At 44.0% G+C, this 24,489-nt stretch overlaps 1 protein-coding gene across 9 annotated transcripts in view; it reads right to left on the bottom strand.

The window, feature by feature from the left end:
* The window catches only part of RUBCN (rubicon autophagy regulator), a 59,301-nt gene that overhangs the window by 3,443 nt on the left and 31,369 nt on the right, over positions 1-24,489 (bottom strand). For 4 of the 9 annotated variants that reach the window (XM_033125832.1, XM_033125786.1, XM_033125781.1 and 1 more), the window contains exons 4-21: positions 23,203-23,362; positions 22,492-22,598; positions 21,317-21,473; positions 20,166-20,699; positions 18,747-18,791; positions 16,575-16,670; positions 15,749-15,864; positions 14,813-15,014; positions 14,200-14,301; positions 11,613-11,687; positions 5,633-5,693; positions 4,750-4,882; positions 3,959-4,104; positions 3,318-3,382; positions 2,618-2,856; positions 2,004-2,065; positions 1,381-1,534; positions 172-265 (exon numbers count right to left, since the gene is read on the bottom strand). In XM_033125832.1, the coding sequence (XP_032981723.1) occupies positions 172-265; positions 1,381-1,534; positions 2,004-2,065; positions 2,618-2,856; positions 3,318-3,382; positions 3,959-4,104; positions 4,750-4,882; positions 5,633-5,693; positions 11,613-11,687; positions 14,200-14,301; positions 14,813-15,014; positions 15,749-15,864; positions 16,575-16,670; positions 18,747-18,791; positions 20,166-20,699; positions 21,317-21,473; positions 22,492-22,598; positions 23,203-23,362 (2,548 nt within the window). The remainder of the gene's footprint in view (positions 1-171; positions 266-1,380; positions 1,535-2,003; positions 2,066-2,617; positions 2,857-3,317; positions 3,383-3,958; positions 4,105-4,749; positions 4,883-5,632; positions 5,694-11,612; positions 11,688-14,199; positions 14,302-14,812; positions 15,015-15,748; positions 15,865-16,574; positions 16,671-18,746; positions 18,792-20,165; positions 20,700-21,316; positions 21,474-22,491; positions 22,599-23,202; positions 23,363-24,489) is intronic. The other 5 variants (XM_033125804.1, XM_033125812.1, XM_033125824.1 and 2 more) reach the window with 5 other exon arrangements.

Raw genomic sequence — 24,489 nt, 5'->3', positions numbered from 1 at the left:
AGGACATCGCCGCCACAGCCCCGTTCACCTCCAAGGCTAAGCGCGCCTGTGGTGAATCATAGGGTGGCCTGAATCCAGCCACACTCTTACTAATAGGGGTGGCTGAAGGGAAAGGAATTAACTTTGTGTTCAGTTTTATTTGCCCACGCCACACCTGACACCAGCCCTCACCTTCACAGGTCCGGCACTTATGGAGCTCGAAAGGGAAGATGATGTCATCCTCATTCTGACAGAACTCGCAGATGAAGCCCTTGGCTTGGCAGAGCTGGGGAGGAAAGGGACAGGCAGCAAAATGAGGGACAACGTATCAGGAAGTGGCACAGAGAGGGAACACAAGCGAAGGGAGGGGCAAAGCGTAAATGAGACTTGAGCGGGCTCTAAGGTATCCTCCAATCTTCACAAAAGACACCAGGGACACTTGGACGCCTGACTGCCAAACTAAGGCCAGTGCTGGGCAGTGTTGTACAAAGCTTTAAGGTGCAGGTAAGAGAGGCATGAGTTTGAGAAACTCCAGCCATGAGAGTGGCTCTCAATGAAGAGATGAAAAATAGGAAGGAACAGTGCCACAAAAGGCTTCCTAAAGTAAAAATTCCAGCCTGGGTAATGATTTTATTTTGAAGTAAGAACCACAGCCAATTAGGATAAAATATGAAGGCAAGAATTTTTCTCCAAAATAACACCCCGCCTTGAGTCATGTTGTAGCTACGTCTTTCCAATTGCCCCTGCTACAAAGGATCTCTACATATGCCCCCATTTTCAGCTCTAATTTTGGGACTATCACCGGAATACAGACTGGGCATATTCTAAAATGAGAAACTCTAAAAATGGAATTTCTGAATTTCTGGCATGTTAGGTATATCAAGAATAATAATTTGAATCTATAGAATAATTAAAGCCTACAAAATGTTTTCACATAAATTATTTCATCAATCCTCAAAAATACTGAGAGGAAACGACAGTGTGTATTAATTATTATCTTCACTTTAGAGACAAGAAAACTGCGGCTTACCTCAGAAAGGGCAAAGCATTTCCTTTGGTCAGTGACTAAAAATGATAAAGCCAAGACCCAGTCCCTCTTCAGATGCTAATCCAGGTTCCCCTCCCACGTCATGAAAATTCTTTAGTGAAGGCCTACTTCGAACTGCCTGGTTACCCAGGGGCAATGCCAGCACCAAATCCTCTTCTAACTTTAGGTTCTTTAGATCTGGATGATTTAGCTGTTCACCAACCCGGGGAAGAGCAACCCTGTCCAGTGTTTCTCACAGTGTTGACACAGGCCACTATAACTTCCTGGGACTAAATGGCAAGAACCCTGGGTCCACCGCACAACCCGTATTCTAAGCAAGGGTCCACGCGCCTGCTGAAGTGAGAATTTCTTACCACGCATCGCTCCACGTGGGCAGCCCCCGCCCTGGTGAGCTCAGCAAGCCGAGGCCCCAGCTCCCCCTTTCTGGTTGCAGTCAGGTCATTCAGTGAGTACAGGTGGAGATCCTCTGTCAGGTGGCCTGGTACCGTGTCAAAGGAATCCAGAAGGCTACAGGAGATGAGGGGAAGTGGGTGGGAGCAGAGAATGAACACCTCATGTGGCACATCCGAGTTGAAGGATCTCTATCCAGAAGCAGGACCGGGAAGAGAAGGGTCCCAGGCAGAGGTAATGAGGGTGGGCAACACCCAGCCAACCCAGGTGTTCCAAGCCATCTCGACCCTCCCACACTATCAAGGGTATGGATAGCAGAGGTGACTTTTATACCCTTTTGCAGGGTGATTCATGTCAGCTTGTAAAGAGTGGTGAGCCTGCCCTGGATGGAATCACCACTGATTTCTCCTTCCAGAGAGAAGGATACAGACACAATTACTTCTGTAGGCTTCTCATTTACCATTTCTGGAATTTTCTGCAAGATCCCCCTACTCTCCTTTTTCACATAACAAGGGCCAACTGCTGGGACATGTTTCTTTCCAAGACATTAACTCAGCCTAAGGCCTCTGGCCTCCACACAACTTACTCTTTAGCCAATCGGCATGTCTTGAACATGTTCTTCATGTGATACAGCTGGATCCGCAGCAGCTGAGGAGACAGACATTGTGGTGGGGGATGGGAGGTAAAAGGGGTTATGAAAAGGAGAGAAATAACCGTGAGACCAGTACCTTTAAACCCTGGGGGTCTGGAAGCTGTGCATGTAGCTAGAGCCAGAATATTCTCTACACCTGTAACCCAGCAACTCGCTTCCAAGTGACCTCCAGTCAAGGAAGGCTCATCTGCTAGGTCAGTCTGCCCAAATCACATCCACAGCTAGAAGTCTCTGAGAAATTCAGAATTCGAATGTTCCACCTGATACCCTATTCTTCATTCACAGTATTTTCAGTGAAGGGAGACACCCTGCTTTTGCCATTGAATGTTCTCTATAACCTCAGAGCTGCCTTGGCAGATTTTGGACTCTAACGAGACAGATACCTGGGAAATGGCTAGAGAAAGTATACAGAGAAAGTGTGAACGATGACGTGGTTACAGCTCTGACCTGGTGACAAAGAGAAGTGTGGTGATCCTGGGAAAGCCTGTACAAACTCAGGGAGGGGATGAGAAGGGTGACGTATGATGTGACCTTTTCAGGGGTCTTACCCGGACTTGATTGAGCAGCTTGACCTTCCTGTAGAGGGCACTGTTGATGTCCTGTACATTGAAGAGAGGATCATTCCAGATCTTGATGAGCAGGTCCTTGGAGAAATTGCTGACACAGTACTTGCTGAAGTCCCACTTGCGCAGCACCCGGCTGGGGATGACCATCTGTGCATTTTCATGGCAGCACTGACAGAAGTACTTGCCCAAGTACTCACAGTATCGCAGCCGCTTGATATAATCTGGAAAATCCAGGAAGGCAGAGGTCAGATGTGGTTTTCCCATCTATAAACTGCTGAGGCAGCCCTGCCGTTCCTTTTGAAAGAGCAGGAGGGGATGGCCAGTAGGCTCCAGCCACCTCTGTTTGAGCTCCCAAGCTGGCAGAAATCCACACAGTGGGGCCTGGGGTTTGTGTGTGCCACCCTGGAGGCCACTTAGGAAACAAACACTGCCGAGCTGGTAAGATTCAGCCCCCAAGAAACTTGCTGAAAGTACCCAATTTTCTCTAATACACAATCCTGGTAATGTGATCCCAGAAATAATTTCCTTCTGATTGCCAGTATTATTGCTTAGCCCTACCCTTTCCTCTCCAGGTCCCTTCCGTCCTTTTCCCCAATTCTGCTCTGTCGCCTCCTCTTACTACCTCTCTGACCAGCCCCCTTGCCCAAGTGTGAGCAGGTAGGGGGTCAGAGGAGACACTCACCGGGGTCCGTCCGGATGCCACACCCTGCACAGCGGTAATTCTGCTTGGCCACAGCAATTTTCCTCCTGAGCAAAGGGAAAGCAAAGGGGATTGGCAGACACCACCTGCATGAGGCCTCTGAGATGTAAAGGAGGAGGATACAAACATGGGGCTCTTGTTAAGAATGGGCAAAGAAGGGAATTCACTATTTTTAAGAGTTGGACAAGCAACCTATTGGGAGAACCAATTCAAACCAAGGATTATAAGGTTAGAATTTAGGTCTGGGCAGTGACTCTCCCCAATAATGAACCACACTTTCCGCACAAATGTAAGAGAAGAGAAATAATAAGAGGAGAAAACAATGGGAAAGAAAAGCATTCATCTATCTTAAAAAGAGAAGAAAAACTAGTAAGCTCACAAAACTATTGGGAGGAAGGCATCAGGCTGGGAAGGCCGATGATGAAAGACCTCACTTCCGGGTAGCGCTGGGAAGGAATGGGAGGATTAACAGTAAGACCTGCAGACAAGATGGATAATCCTCTCCCTCTTAGAACTGTGTGGGATGTACAGCCGGAGGCAGAGACAAGAGGGTGAGGAGACAGCCCCCACAATCCAAAGAGAATGTATCTGTTTTTCAAAGGGCATAACCACTGGCTACTCACGTGGGGGCTGGGTGAACATTAAAAATGATCTGAGGCCGGGGTGGGGCCCACTCCAGGTTGCCACGAACACGAATGCGCAGTTTGTAGATGTCAGCGTGCTGCCCGTCATCTGGTGAGATGGGCAGTGAGTCGGGGATGGGCAGGAGCTGCAGGAGAAAAGCACAGGGTGATCCAACATGGACAGTCTGGGGGAACACAAATGCTTCACCCTTCTGGCCATGACAGAAGCATAGTCAATAAAAGACATTTCAGGCACATCATAGGTAAGGGCTTCAGAGAACCTTAGCCCTTGAAACATAGGCACCAGGCTACTATAAGAGACGGCCTTGGGTCCAAGAAGCAAAAGGAACAGAAACAGCGTCCCAGGGTGGTCGCACACATTGCTGATGCTGTCCCTGCAGCTACCCCAGGACGCCTGGTATTCCAGGGTGCTTCATGCTTTACTCAACTGCAGAGCAAAGATGAATCTTAATAATTCGCTTTTTCAGTGTCTCAAAGGTGGTCACGACATAGGACTTCAGCCTCTGGGTCTAGTAAGCAGTTATATGGAATAAAGACAGGGAAGGAGCCATTATCTCCTGTTTTGACAATTACTAGGGGAAAGCTAGGCAAGCAATCATTTATTCAGCCATTCATTCAACAAATTTGTGACGAATGGCTTCTGTGAGGAAGGAAGGAAACACATAGGCTCATTCTAGACTGAGGACATGTGACAAAGGAGAACAATATAAGAAAAGCTCACAACCTTTTGGGGCCGGACAGTGGGTGGAGGAAAAGAGCTAAGAGTTTACCTTCTGAGGGGCATCGTGCTCTGGAACTAACCACTCTAGCTCCGAGGCAGCTGGGAGTTGCATCCCCTCAAACTGCTTCAGGAGCCCCATGGCCACCGCCTCAGCGGATGTGGAGTGCAGGAAGCAGTGGGAGCTGGAAAGGAGAGATTCAAGGAAGGCTGAGCATAGGGAAAAGACAGGAAGACGGGAACCTTCCCTTCAGGACCCGATACCATATGCAGTGACTTCTGGGCTGAGAGAACACTCGTAGCACCCCCAGTCTGCTAAGCTTCTTTTCTCATCTTCTGTAGACACATGTATTATAATGGAAAATACACTGGTCTTACAGTCCCAAGTCAGGTTCAAATTCCACTTACCAGCATTGTATGGCACTGCTAGTTAAGAATTCTGTATCACTTCCTTTCTCTAAACTTCAATTTTTTTACTGCAAAATGGGGATTACAACGCCTGTTTATAAAATAAAGTGAGTAAACTGCTTTGTGGGCTATAAAGGGCTAGTGTTGCTCCTAAATGAGCTACTACTATTTGCGCTAGTTGAGACTACACTATGGAACCTGTTCAATTTGATTTTATAATCAGAAATCATGATCACTGTTCTCTCTTTTGAGACCTAATCTTCTGAGGACCTCTGGTATAATCAGTCAGGAAAAAAGGAACTATCCACACTTGGAGCTCTGCCCCCATCGGAGCCCACCCTGTCTGAACCATAATCTTCTGCTCTCTCCCGTTGGGCTTGCCACCATCAGGCACGTCTATCCCTTTAACCTTGCCTCTCTGTGAATTTGGATGGTTTCATCCATGGCCTTTCCCATCTACAGGCCAAGAATTGGGTTTGTTTCTCTACATACCCCCAAGTTTTATTTTATTTTTTTAAAGTACTTACAAGGACTGGGAGGAAATCAAGGATTTGTTGTTTGAGGATGTGCTCCTTCTGATGTCAGCATCTAAATGGAACCAGAGATAAGGAGAGTAGGAAATGGAGTGGAAATCATTCCAAGCTATTGCCAGCTAAGCACTCAGGGTAGCAGCCAGGTGCTACATTCTATGCAGGAGAAGGAGCGGAAGTCCAGGTGAAGCTCTGCACACAATTTATAGTTTGGCTCAGTTCAACCAGGCTAATTAGTGACATTAAGCATAGCATTGAGAAGGTCAAAGTGGCTACAAATCCAGGTGGAATAACAAACTCATACTTGGTGCAAAACAGTGAATGAGAAAAGGAAGCCACACAGGGACACATCCTCTACCAAGCAGAAACACAAAATAAAGTACTCCAATCTCTCCCCCATTCTCTAAATCTCAAACCCTCTTAAGTAATAAACTCTCAAAGGCAAGAACTCTATCTAGCTCTTTTTCATGTCAGAATCAGTACCTAACACAGAACTTGGATCATAGAGGTTACTCATTAAATGTATGTGGAATTGGAACTTGGCTTCTAATATCTGATCACTATTGCTATTACCCTTGAATATGAAAAGTCTTCTAGAGTCTTTAAAAAGCTTCACGGAAAGATTTCCTTCCTGTCTGGTGGCACAGGGAAGAAAACAGCTTCTCTATGTCTTGGCAACTCTCTGGAGATGCCTGGTAACCACACATTTTCGTGGAGCTTTTCACGTGAGCTTTACTATAGAACTCTCAAGCATAATCACAGAAAATTATGGCAGACTTTCCCAAGCATAGTTCTGATAAGGGATTTTGAAGAGGATTTCTAATAATGATATGCCTGAACCTCCAGAGACCTCATCTACCCAAATACTTTTGATGGGAGGAATATGAAATGTAGCAGTCATATTCAAGAAAAGCGGACAGAATCTATTCAATCATGAAAACAAGACTGTTCTGATAAGTCTCATCCTTCATTTCCTTTGATGCCCAGTGAAAAGACCTTCTTTTCCGAATTAAACCTACACAATAATCAATCTACTGCATTTAAGCCCTTCAATAGAGCACTAAGCTTATATGACGTCACTGCACTTGGCCATGAGTAGCTCGATTGTTATTCACATTTCCTCTCTCTGTAATTTTCTGTATGTACCATTAGATTATAAAATCTCCTTGTGAGGAAATGAGATCGTGTCTAATTCTTATGTTTGGCCCTAAAATACTTAACACACGGGCTCTGTATACAAGCACATACTCAAATAATATTCCTAACAAGTCAATGTCTTCAAAGCTACATAAGTAAAAGATTTCAGTTATGAAATCTATCAATTTTCATATTCTCTCTAAGCATGTAAACACTTGAGAGCAACAAAATTTTTTACTAATAAATAATAACTCTTATTGCATATAATAAAGAAGTTTATATATATCATAATTATCTCTCTGAATTTGCACCACCAAAATCCAGATCCCAATATACTGCTAGTTGTCTACTCCATTCCAAATAGAGCTAGTGGAAAAAAAAAAAATTCTAGGCAAAGTAGACTTTCACAGACCATTTGGTTTATAACATTTATTTGAATAACACTTACACTGCCTTGGATTGTACTTAAGTTTTGCCTTGTCCTTCTTATAACCCTCAGAGTGATTTTACGTAATAGGTTTTTAGAAAACATTTCCTAAATAAATGATTGATTGGCTAAAAGCAAAAAGCAAATCTTCGCCTGTTTGAGAGTGATAGAAAGGGAAAAATGAGAGAAAATCTTAGACAGATATCCTTGAATAAAGAGCTAATGTTGTTACTTTAGGGCCAGGCTATTAAGGAAAACACTGCACTTCAGAGAGGAGAGGTGGCTGATAATTCATGGTTGCTAAGGAAACCATCATCTTCATAAAAACTATTTAATGATTCTTCATCTTCACAGAAAGAAAGTCTTTTATTCTTTGAGAGAGAAAAAATGAGTCCCTCCTCTTTGGAAAACAGAGTCAAGTCATACATGTTTCTCCGTTTTTTACCAGAGGTGCAATGACTTCCTAGCTAATCATGAATACTTCCAAGAGTAAAGAAGACCGCACAGATTCGGATGTGAGGATCTTACCCCAGAAGTGGAGAGGCAGCACCTGATCAAAAGGGACACGATAACTGACACTGGCCAGGTATCGTGAAGGCCTATGGCTGCTGGGTCTCTGCTGCATCCTTTTGCCTCTCTAGTCAGTTCAAGCAGATGATTAAGTTACAGTGGTTGGACCGCTAGTCAAGGACCAGAATAAAAGGAGACCAGGATCTAAGGTGATTAAGGAGTAGAGAAGCTGTTTATCTGGATGAATCAAATATACCCCAAAGGAAAGCACTTTAGAAAGAAGTCTGAGAAGATCTCCTTCCAAATGGAAGTTAACATAATTATGAAACTTTTTATTGATTTGTTGACAAAAACTGATTTCAAATGCTTCTGATGCTTTACTAGGATAAGACTATTACTACGACTGAAAAAGTTGAAAAATATCAAAACAAACAACAAAAATAATGACATGTTGTAAGATGAATTTTGGCATGTCCAGACACTGGTATTGGGATGATCAGGGAAAGACTGCTTAAAACCTTGGTACCCTAGCAAAATCTACAAATTTTTAAACAAAATAAGTGAGGCAAAAAAAGAGAGTCAACTTCAGAATCTACTGGCCAGTTTGATGGTGGATTCCGTCCTGCTTTCCTTCTAGCAGATAAGGTGATACCCAGCACATCCAGAAATCCAACTCCAATGAATTTTCTGTAACTGCTGACTCAAGATGAAATACTTCAAAATGGAGAACCATAATACTCGTTTTAAAAAGGAGAAAAAGAAAATTACTAAAAAGGGGAGGGGAGAAGCAATCATTACCATGAATTGGACACCATTTAAAAACTTGTCAGAAAATACAGTCCATGGACTTTCGTCTTTATATATTGTGCCAGTTGTCAACTTCCTGCCTTTCAGCTTTCAAACCTGCCCTTCTTTCTGTCTGCTCTGTGGTAACAGCTGGACTTGCAAACAATCTTTTGCCAGCTGGTGCGATGTTAAGCTTTGTCAGTAGAGGGCACTGGAGGGATACTGGAAGAGCAAGGGGTTTCTCTTGCTGGTTCTGGGGCGCTCTAGTGCGTGTAACCTTCCCCTGGGTACGCACGCCTTCAGGCAGCTTTGCAGCAGAGTGCCACTAGTGGTACTTCTCATACACGGCTGCCCCTCGCACCTCCTGGGAAAGCTTCACAGCAAGTGCCACCTCCCATGAACCACTGGCCCCAGCACCCTTGAGCTCGGAGGCATGGCACTTCCTGGGGAAGCCTCCTCCAGCAGCCCAGAGAATGGTTTCCTGCTGAGGGCCATTGACATGGCACCTTGTAGACAACATACCATGGTACCCTCTCAGGACAGCTCAACAGCTTCAGAGAACTCGACCATCCAGCGAGCCAGAAGGTCTGGGATGTGGCCCTCCTCTGCGTTTGCTCCTACCTCGGGCACTCCATCTCAGTCCTCGGGACAGGGACTGCTGCCTACATCTGCTGGTCCTGTACGCTTTAACGTTCTCTTTACTCCTGAGCCAGTTTCCCATTACCTCGACCCCCATTATAGTTAATAATTCTTTATATCAAACTTTCCCTGTTCAAATTACTGTGTGGCTTCTGTCTCTTAATTGGACCCTACTAGATACTTATGTGCAGACTGAAATTCTAGAAGAATCTATAAAGGAAGATAAAGAATTGATGCAGCTATAATAGAAGAGGATAAAGGGGGGATTAAAAGAACAACAAAACCCTAAAACTAAAGAAGTTGAAAAGACTACCTCGAATTGGGAGCTTATAAATGATTAGCATACCAATTTGGCAGATACCATCAGAGGAAACAGATGAGGTGAAACAAGCCAGCTGCAAAAGACCATGTATGTATGATTGCATTTATATAAAATGTCCAAAAAAAGCAAATCTACAGAGACAGAGAATAGATTAACAGTGAACTGGGGCTTGGGTGGGAATGAGAATAACTGTAAATGGGCACAGGGATCTTACTGGGGTGATGAAAATGTTCTAGAACTTGATTGTGGTGATGGTTGTACAACTTGGTAAATTTACTAAAAATTATTATACACTTAAAGTGGGTACATTTTTATATGTAATTATACCTCAGTAAAACTGTTTTGAAAAACAAAATACATGTTGATGAATACAAAGCCTTCTATGATCACAAGGTTTATATCCACTTTATTGCTAGGAGGAAGTAACTTCCAATTCTATTTCCTTCATAAACACTTTTGATCCCCATGGTCTACTCAGTGAATCAGGATCTAAGGAAAGTGATTATATTAAGCGGAGTATTACAATATCCAGAGTATTTATCATAGATGATGTCCACAATATGATGCTTAAGTAATTTTGCCAAAGATGCTATAGATTCTGATGACCTTCCTACTATAGCATCCCAACAGACTTCAATAGCATAAGTCACTTAAGGTGATCAAAAAGAAACACACCTGTAAACCTCTAGATATGATCAAAAAGATTGCTAATGAAAAGCATAATGACATTTGTTTGAAAGAATTTGGTACCAGTGATAAACTTGATTAAAGACCAGAAACAGATGAAAAAGAACAGAAAGCAGTAAAGAAATCTAAAGAAAGATGAATTGCATATTATACTTTCGTAACTGGGACTCTATGTATACAAAGAAGGTAAAACAAGTCACTGCTTTTGAGAGAGGATTGTTCTGACTGCTTTTCCCCCAAGCCCCCATAATGTGTTGGGATGTGGGTCACAAGAAAAAGTAGCTTTTTAATTGAAAAAATGTTTCATTTTACTCGTATATAGAAAAACCTTTAAAGCTCCCAAATGGGGAAGGAAGGATGGTAGGAAGACCAAATAAAGGTATGCTTTATGCTTAAAGCAGACTGACAGAGAAGTGACTGACAGTCAACAATTGCTCTAGCAAAGGATTGTGGTTGTGAACACATTAGAAACCAGTTCAAAAGTGACTTAGGATAATTACTTCTCAAGTAAGGGAAGACTATGTTAGAATAAATTATAACAGTTCAGGAGTAGAGAAAAAGGTACCTAATTGCTTTTATTTCTCTAAACCTTGATCTAATCTTATATAATTATTTCAAGTTCTAGTAGCTGACAATATTAAGTTAAAATTAACTGTTGAAAGAAAGTCCTGAGTTTTGTTGCTGTTTGTATGTTGTAAAGCCACTCCGAGTAGAAAACTACTTTCATCAGTTAAGCCCACCTATAGAAAGCCTACTTGTTTGGATCACTAAGCAATTACTAAGGCCAAACATTTGCAGCAGTAAATCCTAATTGTATGCAAAGCACCTAGAAGAAATAGCTGTCTGAGGGTTGGCTCTGCAAATTCTAAACTCTGTCCTTCTATCTGACTTTTGCTGCCTGGATGTGTGACAGAAACTTAACTATAAGATTAAACTGAAATTTCTTCACATGACCATTCCTCTCTAAACTGTCTACTACCATGTTTCCCTGAAAATAAGACCTAGCCAGATAATCAGCTCTAATGTGTCTTTTGGAGCAAAAATTAATATGAGACCCAGTCTTATTTCACTATAAGACCAGGTATGATATGATATACGAATATGATATATGATATAATACTAGGTCTTATATTAGTAGAACTGACTGTCCGGCTAGGTCTTATTTTCGGGGAAACATGGTACTACCTCCATCCGCCATGATGACCACTTAGCCTATATGTATCGCTGTAGAGAAAGGTCAACAAGGACAATCTCAGCAAGGAGGACTGCTGGGGTCATATGAGGAAGAAGATAATGAGTATCTGACTTGTTCCCAGCTGGCTTAAGTCCAGTTTTTCCCAGCTAGTTCTCCAGATCCTGTAGTCCTTGTAACCTTGACAGACGTCACGTGATCAACTATGTACAAAGGCTGGTGCAAACATTCACACACATGCATGTATGAGCACACCCACACTTCCAACACAGGCTACCTGAAAACATCGAGGCCATTGACACTGAGAGTCCATTCTTTGACATGTGAGTCAGGTTAGATCCTTCGCTACCATCTGTGTAATAATGATTATAAAAGCGGGCCCTTTAGTATTCAGACAGTAAGTACATCGATGAGAATGACAGCTTTACACCACATGTTACTAGAATCAGGACTTGACTTTTGCTCCAAAAGATGACTGACTGCTTTTAGAAACTTACATCTACAGTTATACTATTCACTATAGCTTTGGTTCTCAACCAGGGGGGATCGTGACAGATTCAATATCCGGAGACATTTTTGATTGTCATGGTTGTGGGAGAGGGTGGTGTGCTACTGGCATCTAGTGAGTAGGAGCCAGGATGATGCGAAACATTCTGTGATGCACAGGATAGTCTGTCACAGTGAAGAATCATCCAGCCTAGAATTTGTGAAACCCTGCCCTAAGGTCTTTTCCTTCAAGGATTTCTGTTCTGAACTGACTACACAGTTAGCTGATTAAACATCTCCCCTGGGCCCACTGCAGCAACAGTTTCCAATAGGGAGTGCATTTCATGCCACCGCAGGCAGTCTATTTGGCTCCTTCCAGATTAAACAGCTTCTCCTAGCTCCTTGCTTTGCTGCAGGGAACAGACTTAGCCACACTCAATGAATCAGCATGTTTTGAATTTACTTTAATATTACCCTCATGAAATTCTGACTGTTGATCACGAGAGAGAGAAGGCAAAGAACCCTTTTATGTTCTAATTTGGAGATCAAGTCAATCATAGACAGTAATAAAAAATACATTATTTGGTTTTTGTCCAAGTTCCTGGTACAGAGCTCCTAAAATCCTTAGAATTTCCTGAGGAATGGGAATGTCTTTCGTTATCCATAATGAGCCCCTTTCCAGTATATCTGAGTTTATGCTAACGGGGACTTTTGGGGGCATCCACATAGCTTCAGGATAGGGCTGGTTGCCAGAAGACCTTGTAGCCCCATCCCCGATTTCTCAGGAGGGGAGGAGAGGGGCTAGAGACTGAGTTTACTCACCACTGGCCAATGATTTAATCCCTCATGCCTACGTAATAAAACCTTGATAAGAACTCGCAATGATGAGGTTTGAAGGAGCTTGTCAGTCAGTGAACAGATTTATGTGCTGGGAGAGTGGCACACCCTGATTCCATGGGGACAGAGGTTGCTGGGCTCAGGACTCTTTGGGACCTTGCCCTATGTACCTCTTCCGATGGTGGTTCATTTGTATCCTTTATAATAAACTATCATCGTTCAGTATAGCATTTTCCTGAGTTCTGTGAGTCATTCTAGCGAATTATTGAACCTAAGTGGGGAGCCATGGGAAACCCTGAATTTGTATTTTGCTGGGGAGAAGCGCAGGTAGCAAGTGCAGGTAGAAGTGCAGGTAATCACTTGTGGCTGGCATCTGAAGTGGGGATAGTCTCATGGGATTGAGACCCTAAACTGTGGGGTTTGTGCTAACTCCAGGAGTTAGTGTCAGAATTGAATTGTAGGACATTAGATTAGTGTCAGAGAATTGGGGAATTGTTGTTGGAAAAATCACGTTAAAAAAAATGGTGTTTTAAGTGATTACTATTATCATGACTAAAAAGCAGATGCATTATGGAGAATACAAAAGGAAGACTTCCTGGAAACATGGAAAAATAAATGCAAAAAGTGCATTTCTGAATGGGGAAGAAATCCAGTAACCACACCCGGAGGTCTGTGTAAGTGAATGGGTTCTCTAGATTGACGTAAACAGGAAATCAGAGTCTTGTGTAATAAAAGATCTATTCATCATCATCCTACAATGGAGAATTACAGACACAATTCACCTCTATGAGAAAATTACTCCTGGTTCCACTCATGGGGGGAAAAGCTTATGTCCTCGAAATGTTTTTTGTTTCTTTGTCTGATTTTTGCACAGATGGGAACTTGAAATCTATGATTTGCAGGAATGGATGAACCCATTAATCATGGGTTAACCTAATTTCCCACAACTGCTTTCCCAGATTAGAACCTCTCCCCTTCTCTGCAGATGCTCACCACAACAACAAATACAAGAGTCCGTGATTCTGCTAAGCAATTTAGCTAACACTGGTAGGACAGAAAATAAAGCTCTACTTGATAAAATTAATATTTTTCCTTTTTTACCCCCCAAAGACTCTTTTTGTCCTTTTCTCTTAGGATTATAATAAAGCTCCTTTTAAACACTCTGAAACAATTCCATCAGCTGTGTTATGGAATATAAGAGAATAGGATTCTAATTTCATGTAGGTATGGGCCAGCCCTAGACTCTCAGCAAGAGGAATCAGAGTGACAATACAAGAGAAAGGTGCAACTGAGGAAGCAGCATCAGGGTGACCTCAACAGCCAACCCACTCCACCTGGAACACTGCCTTTCAGGGTGTTTTTGTGCTTACATTTTAAATGCGTTTTGTTTTTAGCAAGAGAGGCTGTCCTTGACAATAACCAACATTCCATAATGGACCACACTGAAGATGCCCTAGTTAGGGAAAGCATCTCAGCCTCTGATTCCAAATGGAAAGAAACGGGTAATGAAATCTCCCTTGAAACAAAGTGTCACTTCTTACCTTGGATTTCAAATTCATCAACCTCGTCAGCAGAACCTGAGTCAGAGAACTGTGCCGAATCACGTGAACTGAACTGGGAGCTGCTGGAAGTGACCCGAAAGCCTGTTACGTTAAAAAAAAAAGAAGGGGGGAGAGGGAATAAACAGGACAGAAAGACATCTACTTCTCCTTCTGGGGTCACAACGAAAGGGACCTGGAATGACTTCAGCAGAGAAGTAAATAGAACCCTGTCTGGGATTGATGCTGGCGAAGTGGAAACCAGTTCTTCTTACTGGGTGATCCCCATTTGACTCATGAAATTTAGAAAGTTTCATGTAAATAGAAGGTACTACTATCAGGGAAGTGAATCTGGGACGAATGGCCTTAGTTCTCCTCATCCTGGAAACCTATTTTTGGGAAGGTATTTCTGAGATAGCAAATGGATGAACTCTAGGACTCTGGTCTGGTAGAAAACAATATAGAGACCAACATAGAAAATCTTTCTGACAGAAGAGGAACCCTTGGCTTGGTTACCACATCTCAAATGAAGACAACAAAGAAAGCCCCTGAGGCATCAAGTCTTATGCTGAAGATCTGAAGAAGCGGGAACAGAAGTGTTCGCAGCCTCACTCACTTCCACGCTCGGTCTCTTGGAGCAGATTCTTGGTGCGGATCTGCTGGCGACGGAGGCGGATCTTCTGCTTCAGTTCCTGGATCTCTCTGTCGCTGTCTTCCCCCTCCTCTTCCTCCTCTTCTAGGCACTGGCTCATCATGTTGCACTTCATTAGTTCAATGGCAGCAATCAAGGACTCTGAGATGCTGAAGTGGGCATTCTCCTGGGGGAAGGAAAGCACCAAAGAAGTTGCTTAGCAAAGGGCTACAAGTATTGAACGCTGCACGGATTATAATGTTGGAAAATAGAGCTGCCAAGGCATGCACTGCTCTTCTTGAAAACACCCAGGGGAAATGTACACTCTCCTCTAAGGAGAGCCGATGGCCAGAAAACCTGTTCTACATTCTCTTTGCTCTTGTACCTGTCCATTCCTGGCCTTCCTGGCCTACTTTCTACATAAAAATATGACAGAAAAGTCGAGGATTTCCTATCAGGGTCTTTCCTAAAGCCATACACCTGTACACAAAGTTTTAAGGTAAATGTGGTGTCTCAAGGAAAAGCGCTTAGCAAACTATAAAATGCTACAGGGACATTATTTATTACATATCTGAGCCTTAGAACAAAATATAGAAGTTGATTCTGGAAAGAATTTTCCCCTAAGGTTCCAGGGTCAAGGAAACAACAATCTTGTGGCTAAAATTCAATGCTTCTCTGCCCAAGGCAGCTTCTAAGACAAAATCAGTAACATTTTTCGACTCAATGATGAGCATACTCGCCCTGAAGAGTTCTCCTGAGAGAATCTGTTGAGCTTATCTTTACTGGGAACCTCTCTTTGTTGTAGTCTATACTCACGTTACTGCAGTGTACCTAAGACTTCTTTAGAACAAATGGCACTGTAGCCCCTCAGGCCAGATCTCCTGATTCATGGGCTCTTCAGGAGCCCTTTAGATTCCTCACCTTTTCCAGGTCTGCACAGCTGCCAAAGTCTTGCTCCGACAGGTAGCTGATAAGCGACTGTCCTTCGGAAGGCCTTCGGAACATACCTTCCCCTGAGCACAGGTACTGACCACCCTCTGCGGGAAAATGGAACGTGGATGTGAAAAACTCTGACTTGAAAAGCAAATCTGTAACAGTCAAGCTTCTTCATGAAGTCTGACGATTTTACCACTAAAGATGATCCCAAGTTTTCCCAGGTTACAGGTTAGAAAAAAAGATACCTACTTTCAAAAAGGAATGTCTCTGAATCTCAGGATCCCAGGGCACTAAACCTTTTGGTTAAAAAATGGTGGAATAAATGGAGAGAGCCTAGAGATAATTCTTTTAGCACTTAAATGTAAGATGACATACTTGCCCTCTTTCCCCACAAAACAAAACAAAACAAAACAACCTGTGCCGAGAGTCAGACAAGGAAACAAATGACTTCCTCCTGTGGATGATTTCCAGATGGAGCTTATCTTCTGGTAATTAAGCCCAGACACTCAAAGGCCTCTTTTCAAGGTCCCTCTGACCCACTCAGAGAGCCACTCCATCTGGCTCAACAGACATTCATGGTAATAACACCATGGCATAAGAGAGGGTGGGACCCCAAAGTCAGAGCGGAGCAAGAGAAATGGCAGGGCAGTGGAACTTCTAGCACAGAGGTTGAAAATGATGGAGGGGAGAGTGAGACTGTATGGTGTACACCCTCCACTGAGCTGAGACGAGCCACACAGCTCAAAGCTCAGCAGGCACAAGGGGAGCGCAAAGACGCAATGGCAGCCTGGCCTTCCTAGTACTCACTTACCATACTCCATGTACAGAGAGCTGGGTGTGCTGACTTCACTGCTTTGGCCAGAGTAGGGCAAAGGGCCTCTCAACTTCGACTTATCATTGCAGGACTCTAGTCAGTGACCACCAGGGAGTAAAAACACACATACGAGGTGAGCAACACATACGTTCCCAACTTTGGATTGTCAACATTTAACTGCCCCCATTCCCAATGCCCTCCCAAACAGGAGAGAGATGGCACACCAACAGGGAACAGTCCAAGAATGCAGGAACACATGGTGGGAAGATGAGGAGTCAGTATATTCTAAGGGAAAAAAGGAAACATGACCCAGAAGGCAACAACACAAAGGTGAAAACAGAATCAAATCAAAGTGAATTCATGAATTTAATTCTTTTCTTCCATCTTCTTACCACAAGTTCCAGGAATATCAGTCAACTTCTATCCTCTTCACAGAGCAATATACAAAACAGCCCTCACATGGTCAAACACAGATAAGCACATTGGAAATTTTCTGATGCCTTGACACTAGGTTTTACAACAACATAGAAGGATTAAACTCACCAAAGAAATAGTAGGCTTCTCTTGAAGCTGAAATGTAAATGTATCGTACCTACAATATAACCCACTTCTGAATTGGCAAAACAGTAAAACAAAACCCGGCAATGTCCTTCAAAGAAGCAGCATCAAGACAATGGCAGAGAAGCCACGGATGGTGGCCTGGTAAGCAAAGGACTGCAGGCCCAAACCTCGCTGGAGTGGGAAGGGAGAGATGTCAAAAGAAGGCCGGCAAAGTGGGTGGCGCCTGGGTAGAAGTTTTTAAGGAACAGTGCAAGTTGGGGATGGAGAAATAGCAGCACGCAGGACTGGAAGGAAATGAGAAACTGATATTCTCCAAAGGGAAACATGAAATTCCAACGTTACAGAAGGAAGAACAGGCAGAAAAGCTGGTAGGTATCCGAGAAATAAGCAGGATGCTCAGGAAGAATGAACGAATGATTAAGCTGCATCCAACCCATCTCCCTGGCAGATGGTGCCAACTGGTCAGTTGCTCCTCTCACAAAATATGCTACTAAGTGGTGAGCGATAACTGGGTGTTCTCCTTGGGCCTCAAAGATTCCTGGTGGTCCTGGCGGTGGGCTCTTCTCCTCACTACTGAACTGAAGGCAAAGCGGCAGTCACCATGATGCCTTGGTGAGAAACCATCACTTACAAGGGAACTTTGAGGACTCCAGTCAAACTCAGCGCACAATACAAACTCCAACACCAGTGCCCTATTCCTTGGCATCGAAAGGCCATCCAGCCTTTGCTTACTGAGCCCACTACCTGCAGATGCTGCCCATTCAACTGCACCGCTCTAATTCTTAGAATTTCCTCATACTCACTGGAAATCTGTCTTCTTACAATTTCTCATCTCCTGAAGAACAAGAAGGCTCTTCTAAACAATGGTCTTGCAGACTTACTCCTCTTCAACCTTCTCTTTTCCGAGCTAACATACCCAGTGGTTTCACCCATTTCTGGGAGGCCATGGTTTTCAGTCCTCCCTCAGCACTCTCTTGTAGACACATTCTAATGTTATCATCTCCATGCATTACAGTACCCAAAATGGAACATAACATTCAGTTTGAACACCACTGTGAAAGCCAAAGACTAAGTCACGAGAAAAATCCTATGCAATGGCTGGAATGAGGGGTGGAGAGAAACTTATAGGGGAAGAAGGACAGATTATAGAAAAAAGAAACATGGGACTCTAGGAGAGGCAAAAAACATGCACCCACATCCAAGACCACAGAAAAGGAAGAAAATACATTCTGGTGTTAATTCAAGGAAAATAAAGTCATCCATACTATGGACTCAGTTATAAGAAAAATTCTGCCACTGATTCATCATGATGCCTTAGACAAATAGCAGGCCTCCGTTTCATCGTTGGGCAAACAGGATTAACCATCTTGACTCTGCCTCCCAGAAGCAGTTGGGAGACTGAATGAAGCATTTGGAAGGGCAGAAAACATCAGGCAAAACATTGGTGCCATTGTACAGATAGGCCCAAGCATCACAGCAAGACCAGACTTGCCAGACTTGATTTGACACCAGAATGGAAAAGGAGGTTCTGAACTAAGCAAGCTGGTCACAGAGGAGCAGAAGCAGGAGGAGGTGACACACAGAAAGGAGGGGGACTGGCTCCCAAACCTGCAATGGGATCTTCAACTATAATGGTGATATTCCTGGGGCCTCCTGCATGTAGACAGACGGAGAGTCCAGACAGAGGAAATGAGAACAGAGAGAGTGAGAAAAGGAGTGTCCTTTTATCCAGTAGAGGTGGGGATTTAACTCCCAGAGGGGACCCTTGTGCTGAAGGAGGGTAACTCGTACAAGAAGCTGCACAGGGCCCACACTCCCTCAGGCCCGTCTGCTTAGGTTTCCTCTGACTCCCTTTTCCAAGGCAGGTTACCGCAGTTTCTGGAATCCAGATGGATGCAAGAATGGGGGCAGGGAAGTATTACATGCTCAGACCCCTGGAGTACAGCAGACACCAGGCCTGCAGCAGGAGACGTGAAGGGAAACTCTTCACCCAAGCACTCTTCACATCTAAGAAAGCTCATGGGAAGACAGGCTTTGCCTGGGAGATTTTTTTTTTTTTTCTAAAGAGTTTCAATAAGCCAAACCACATTCTGGATGGGAAAACAGAGACAAAAGTTCTCCATTCAGAAATTTCAGATGAGAGCCTTAACTCTTGCCTTTCTAGAAATTACAAAGAGAAATCAATCGCAGCTGTGGTAGGAAATCCTCCTTTTTGGTTCCTACGTTTTGATATTTGATTTCTGGGGCATTCCCACAAAGAACTGGCTTTGAGCACAAAGGTCCATGTTATACTTGCTGTTAGGGAGATCCTCTTACAAATGAAACCCAACCAGAGCCTGCCCGACACCACCAACCCAGGAGAGATGATGGCAGGAAGATGGCAAAAGCAATGCGACCCACCTTCCCTGTGCCTGGGGTGCTCTCTGCTGCTCGCAGCTGGTGTTTGTGTGAGGGGAGTCTCGGTGGCCAGCGCCTCCTTACCTGGCTGCCTCTCAGCCTGAGTCCGATACAGTCAGCCCCACCTACTTGTTTACTAGGTCACATCACCCCACACTCATAGTATCCCCCAGTTTTAATAAGGAAACCCGAATGTCACTTTGCCTCTCTCATGCTGGTAATACATCCTGACCAAACTTCCCAGGAATCCCAGGAAGGTAAGGAATTTAATGGAATTCTTTGTAAAGCTTATTAGTACCTCCTCTCTGTCTGAGAAATACATTTCAAACTTGAACTGTGATGAGTCAGTCATACTATGCTCTGCTGCGAAAGAACTAGTGAGAGAACGCAGGAAAGCATTTACTGTTTTGCAATGTATAAAAGGAATAAACGTAATTCTTCTGAGAGCGATTCCTTGGGTAACTGCCTTACATTACTAACTTCTCTCTTTTGTTATGAGCAGGATGCCATCATGTCATCCAAAACATAACTTCTCTTTCTGCCATTTGAAGACCCTTAAGAACAAACTCTCCCTTCCACCCTCAATTCAGGAGGCCACCTCACTAACTCGGGGCAGGTGATTGTCGTTACCTGGGGCTCCTCTGGAGACAATGTTGGTATCTGAATGGGAGCGAGTATGGCTCTTCTTTGTTCCGCTGGCGACAGTGAGTGTCTGCCCCTCTGAGAAGCTGGACCTACGGAGGACAGTGGACAGCTGGCTCTGCCCACCTCCCTCTTGGTCCACTAGGGAAGAAGCACCAGACTCTGGCTTCTGGGAACTGCTGGAGGAGAACAAATTGGAGCTGCTGCTCTCAGCATTGCTGCTGTGACTCTGAGTGCTGGCGCTGCGGCCTCGGGTATCCAGGTTGCCTATGGCCAAGTACTCGGGCCCCTCGCTGACATCACTCGGGGAATCGTTCTGGCTGCTGACCCAGGACGATTCTATGGGGCTGGTCAGAGTGCTGGAGCTCATCTCATTTGGGGTTGAGGGGGAATCCCTGGCTAATGCAGAGACTGGAAGCAGAGGGGACTGGATGGCTTGACCCTCTGTAGGGGAGACGTGCCCTCTGCTTTCTTGAGGTTTCTGGGGAGGGCCAGAAAGTGAAAAGGAAGTAGATCTTCTTTCTAGGATATAAAAAGAAAGGGGAAGGAGAGGTGAGCTGGAAGTCTTTGGTATATATGAAGGCTTCTCCGCAACTAAGGATCAAACTCCCTATCGTCACCAGGACACATGGTGTCACCTCAAAAAAGGCAAATCACTTGAGGTAAGTAAAAAATTACTTAAAAGCAGCTAAGCCAAGAGCATGAGCTCTTGAGACAATGGCTTAACGGCTTATTAGTATGCATTCCTCATCTGTAAAATGAGCAATAATAACACCTACCTCATAGGATGATTTTGAGGATCAAATGAGATGATATGTATAAATTGATTACCACAGAGCCTGGCAGGTGGTAGGCACTCAATAAATGCTAGTTCTTATTATTGAAAGGCCTCCTTGGCAATGTGGATTAGAAACCCCGGGGAACGTAAAACACCTCTCTTTCCTCTGTTACTTTAATGATTCCACTGAATTATCCTAGGCCAGTTGCTATCTACCTTGTAAAGATGTCCATTATTAAGACATGAAGTTTGAGAAAATGCACCAACCCACGGCTCTGTCTATATCCAGCTGTGAGCCCCGAGTCCTCTACTTTCCAGGGCTGGGAATACATGTCACGACTACCCCTTCTAGCCACCATACCTGGACCGTGGTTGGGTGTGGACTGGTGGAGGCTAGAGAAGGACCCAAAGTAGGAATGCTGAGCGTAGGGGATTGGAGGGGTGCATGTAGAACCAGGCAGAGCTGTTAGGCTCTGGCTCTTTGTCACCAGCAGTGGGCTCTCATGCTTTCTGGCAAACTACAAAAAACAAAACAAAACAAAACAAAAAACCGTGTCAGAGTCAAAGACAGAGGCCCTCAGAAGAGGGGCACTCAGCAGTCCAGAAACACTGGTAGAAGCTAGCCTTTGACAGCAGGCTTAGACTGCAGCCAGAGCCTCTAGATACAACATAACAACCCTGTATTAGACGATACAACTTTGAAACCCCGAAGTCCTGCCATGTACCACAGCTTCTGCCACTGGGCTCGTAGGTGGTCAAAGCAGGAGCGCTTTGTCATGGAGGCAGTACCACGAAGTGCGTAAGACTACGCACATGGAGTCAGAAGGCAGACTGGGGTTCAAATCCATGTTCTATCACTTACAAGCTACTTGGTCTAAACTGTGGGCAAGTGACTTACGTACTCTGTCCCTCAGCGGCCTCCTACCTTATAGAGTTGTGAGAATCAAATGACACGACGCAGGAATTGTGCACAGCACCATGCCTGGCACATTCGAAGTATTCAATAGATGGTAACCAACAATGAAAATTTTAAAACCATGAGAGATAGGGGATCCCTCCCTAAAAGGAGTAGGGACTGTGATTCTATTCTAGCTGAAGCACTGATGTTAGTAATGGGATAAGTGAATTGGAGAGTTAATGATAAACAGCATCAAGCAACACAATTCTCTTTATACGTCAAGGACAAAAACGATCCAAGTAACACTAGGCCATACGAGGTCGGATGTTGTAAATCCTACTCCTGATTCAAAATCATCCCTCGTCTCCCCAGCTCTTTGTCAAGCCTGCCCTTAAGGAGATGTTTACTCAGACTGAGGATTTAAAAAAGGCTCTAAAGAAACAGACCCTTCCCATCTCAAACAGACCTAAGCCTAGACTTTTTACTTCAGAACCTCCCTCTTCTTCTCCAAGTATTTTTATAAATAAAAGCCTTTCAGTTGACAAGTGCCTAAGTGAAGAAGTAGTCGGCTCCCGAGGGTTACATCCTGGGGAGGCCCCGGAGGCCAGCATAGACAGGTAATTCCTCGCCCCTTTTACCATAGATGCATCAATCTGAGCCAGGAGGCGGGGGTTGTTCTGTTCCACTGCTTCTAGGCATTGGAGCATGGCCGTGACGTGGGCATCGCTTAGGAGGAAAGCCGTGTCTGGGGAGAGAAAAACTACCACAGTGATGGAGTCCAATTAGGCAATCTTTAGATTCCCTCTATGACCCTGGGAGAAGCTCAGGGAAGGAGAAAGGGAAAAGGTAAAAATGACGTGAGGAGAATCGTGCCGCTGTGGAGAGGAGGGCCAGGAACAACAAAGTACAGGAGAGTCTAAGTAACGTGCAGGATAGCAGAGAGGCCAGGACAAGAGGCTTCAAAGTCAGAAAGATCTAGACTTGAATTTAGGCGCTGGGTGACTTCGGCCAAGTAACCCAACCTCCATGAGTTCTGCTTCCCTGATTGGAAAACAGGGATATTAATACCCAACTCTCAGGGCTGTTGATAAAAGAATATGTATAGAAAGTATTTAACAGTGACTGAAACATAGAAACTCGCGGTAAATAGCAGTTATGCTTATTGGTTTGTGTATATGGGAGTAGGCGAAGTAAGAGAGAAGGCTGGCTCTGTATTTCTTATTAGAATCTCTATGGCATCAAGTAAAAATATGAGACCCTGGGGTAAGAGTGAGTCTACAAAGGAAGAGTAAAGCAGAAAACAATGAGGAAGTATATGCAACAATCCTGGCTAAGTGACCTCTACCCACCTGTGTAGAATTTTCTGATATACTGTCTATCCCCAAGCAGAGGTCGGAGCTGGGCTGAGAGACAGTGGTACTGCAAGCTATGCTGCAGCCACAGCTCTGCAATGACGTGCTCACTCACGCCATCAGTGCTGCTCTGTCCATTCTCATGCAAGTTGATGAACTAGGAGGCAAAAGGCATGAGTCAACACATGTATGCTGGTAAATACAGCAAGACTGAGGCCTAGTGACCTGAGAACTAAATTGAGACAGTTTAAGAGGAGACAAATCAGAGGTATTTTCCCTCCAGCTAGCATCTAGAGGTTACTGAGGAAGGAGAGGAAAGGAAGGGATTAATAGTCCTGCAGCTGGATTGGGCCACTGGAAAGGGACTAAGCAGCTGTATCTGTCTCTTTACGTTCTAACTCCAAAGAAGCATCTATTCTGGGGTATTCAGAGGAAGGATAAACTTGACCTCCTGCCTTCTCTCACAGAGTCCTCTCTTTTAGGTGGCCTTCATAAAAGAAGTCAACAAAAACCTGGGGAAAAGGATCTAGGAAAAATGCCACCAAAGATTCTTCACCAAAGACAAATCAACCATCTGAGCATCTCTTTTTGGTTCTAGCCACAGCATTCTCTATGTGGAACCTCCTACTCTGTTCTGAAAGCAAGGTCTCATAGCCCAGGATCAGTGCAACAAATGTATGGATGGCAATTTCAGGCAGCTCTTAAGAGGAAATGACTACAGCAATATACTTTTAAAAAGGAAGTCAGAGGTGGGAAAAATAAAACGTGGACAAAAAAAATCTACATAAGAAAATCATTGGACTCTGGACTTTTCTCATAAACACAGCTACTGTGACACCTTGTGATTTGGTTCCCTGATCGTTTAAAAACAAATTACTTTTCTTGACATCATCTGAACAACAAATCTGGCAGTGGGTGGAGATATACATGAAATAAGATTAACCACGAATCAATAAGTATTGAAAATGGGTGATGGATATTTTGGGGTTCTTTACATTATTCTGTTTAATTTTGTATATATTTAAGTTTTTCCATATAAAGAGTTAAATAAACAGATACTTCAATTTGGCAGTGATTGATCTGGAACTAGCTGTGTAACACTGGCCAAGTCACTAAACCTCCTCAAACTCTCTTTCCCTGACTGGAAATCAGGGGTACTATGCTGAGCTGAAAGGACAGAAGAGCAGAGTGCTACAATGGTAGCCAAAGTTGTCAGGAACATATTTGGCTCCATTTGACACTGGCTTCTAGAAACCCCACGTTTCTTTCTAATTGGTGCATCCT

The sequence above is a fragment of the Rhinolophus ferrumequinum genome, chromosome 2, assembly GCF_004115265.2.
Source record: "Rhinolophus ferrumequinum isolate MPI-CBG mRhiFer1 chromosome 2, mRhiFer1_v1.p, whole genome shotgun sequence".
In the NCBI taxonomy this organism is placed as follows: Eukaryota; Metazoa; Chordata; class Mammalia; order Chiroptera; family Rhinolophidae; genus Rhinolophus; species Rhinolophus ferrumequinum.
Note: the sequence above shows the minus strand (reverse complement) of the source record. Positions and strands in the feature narration are given on the sequence as shown.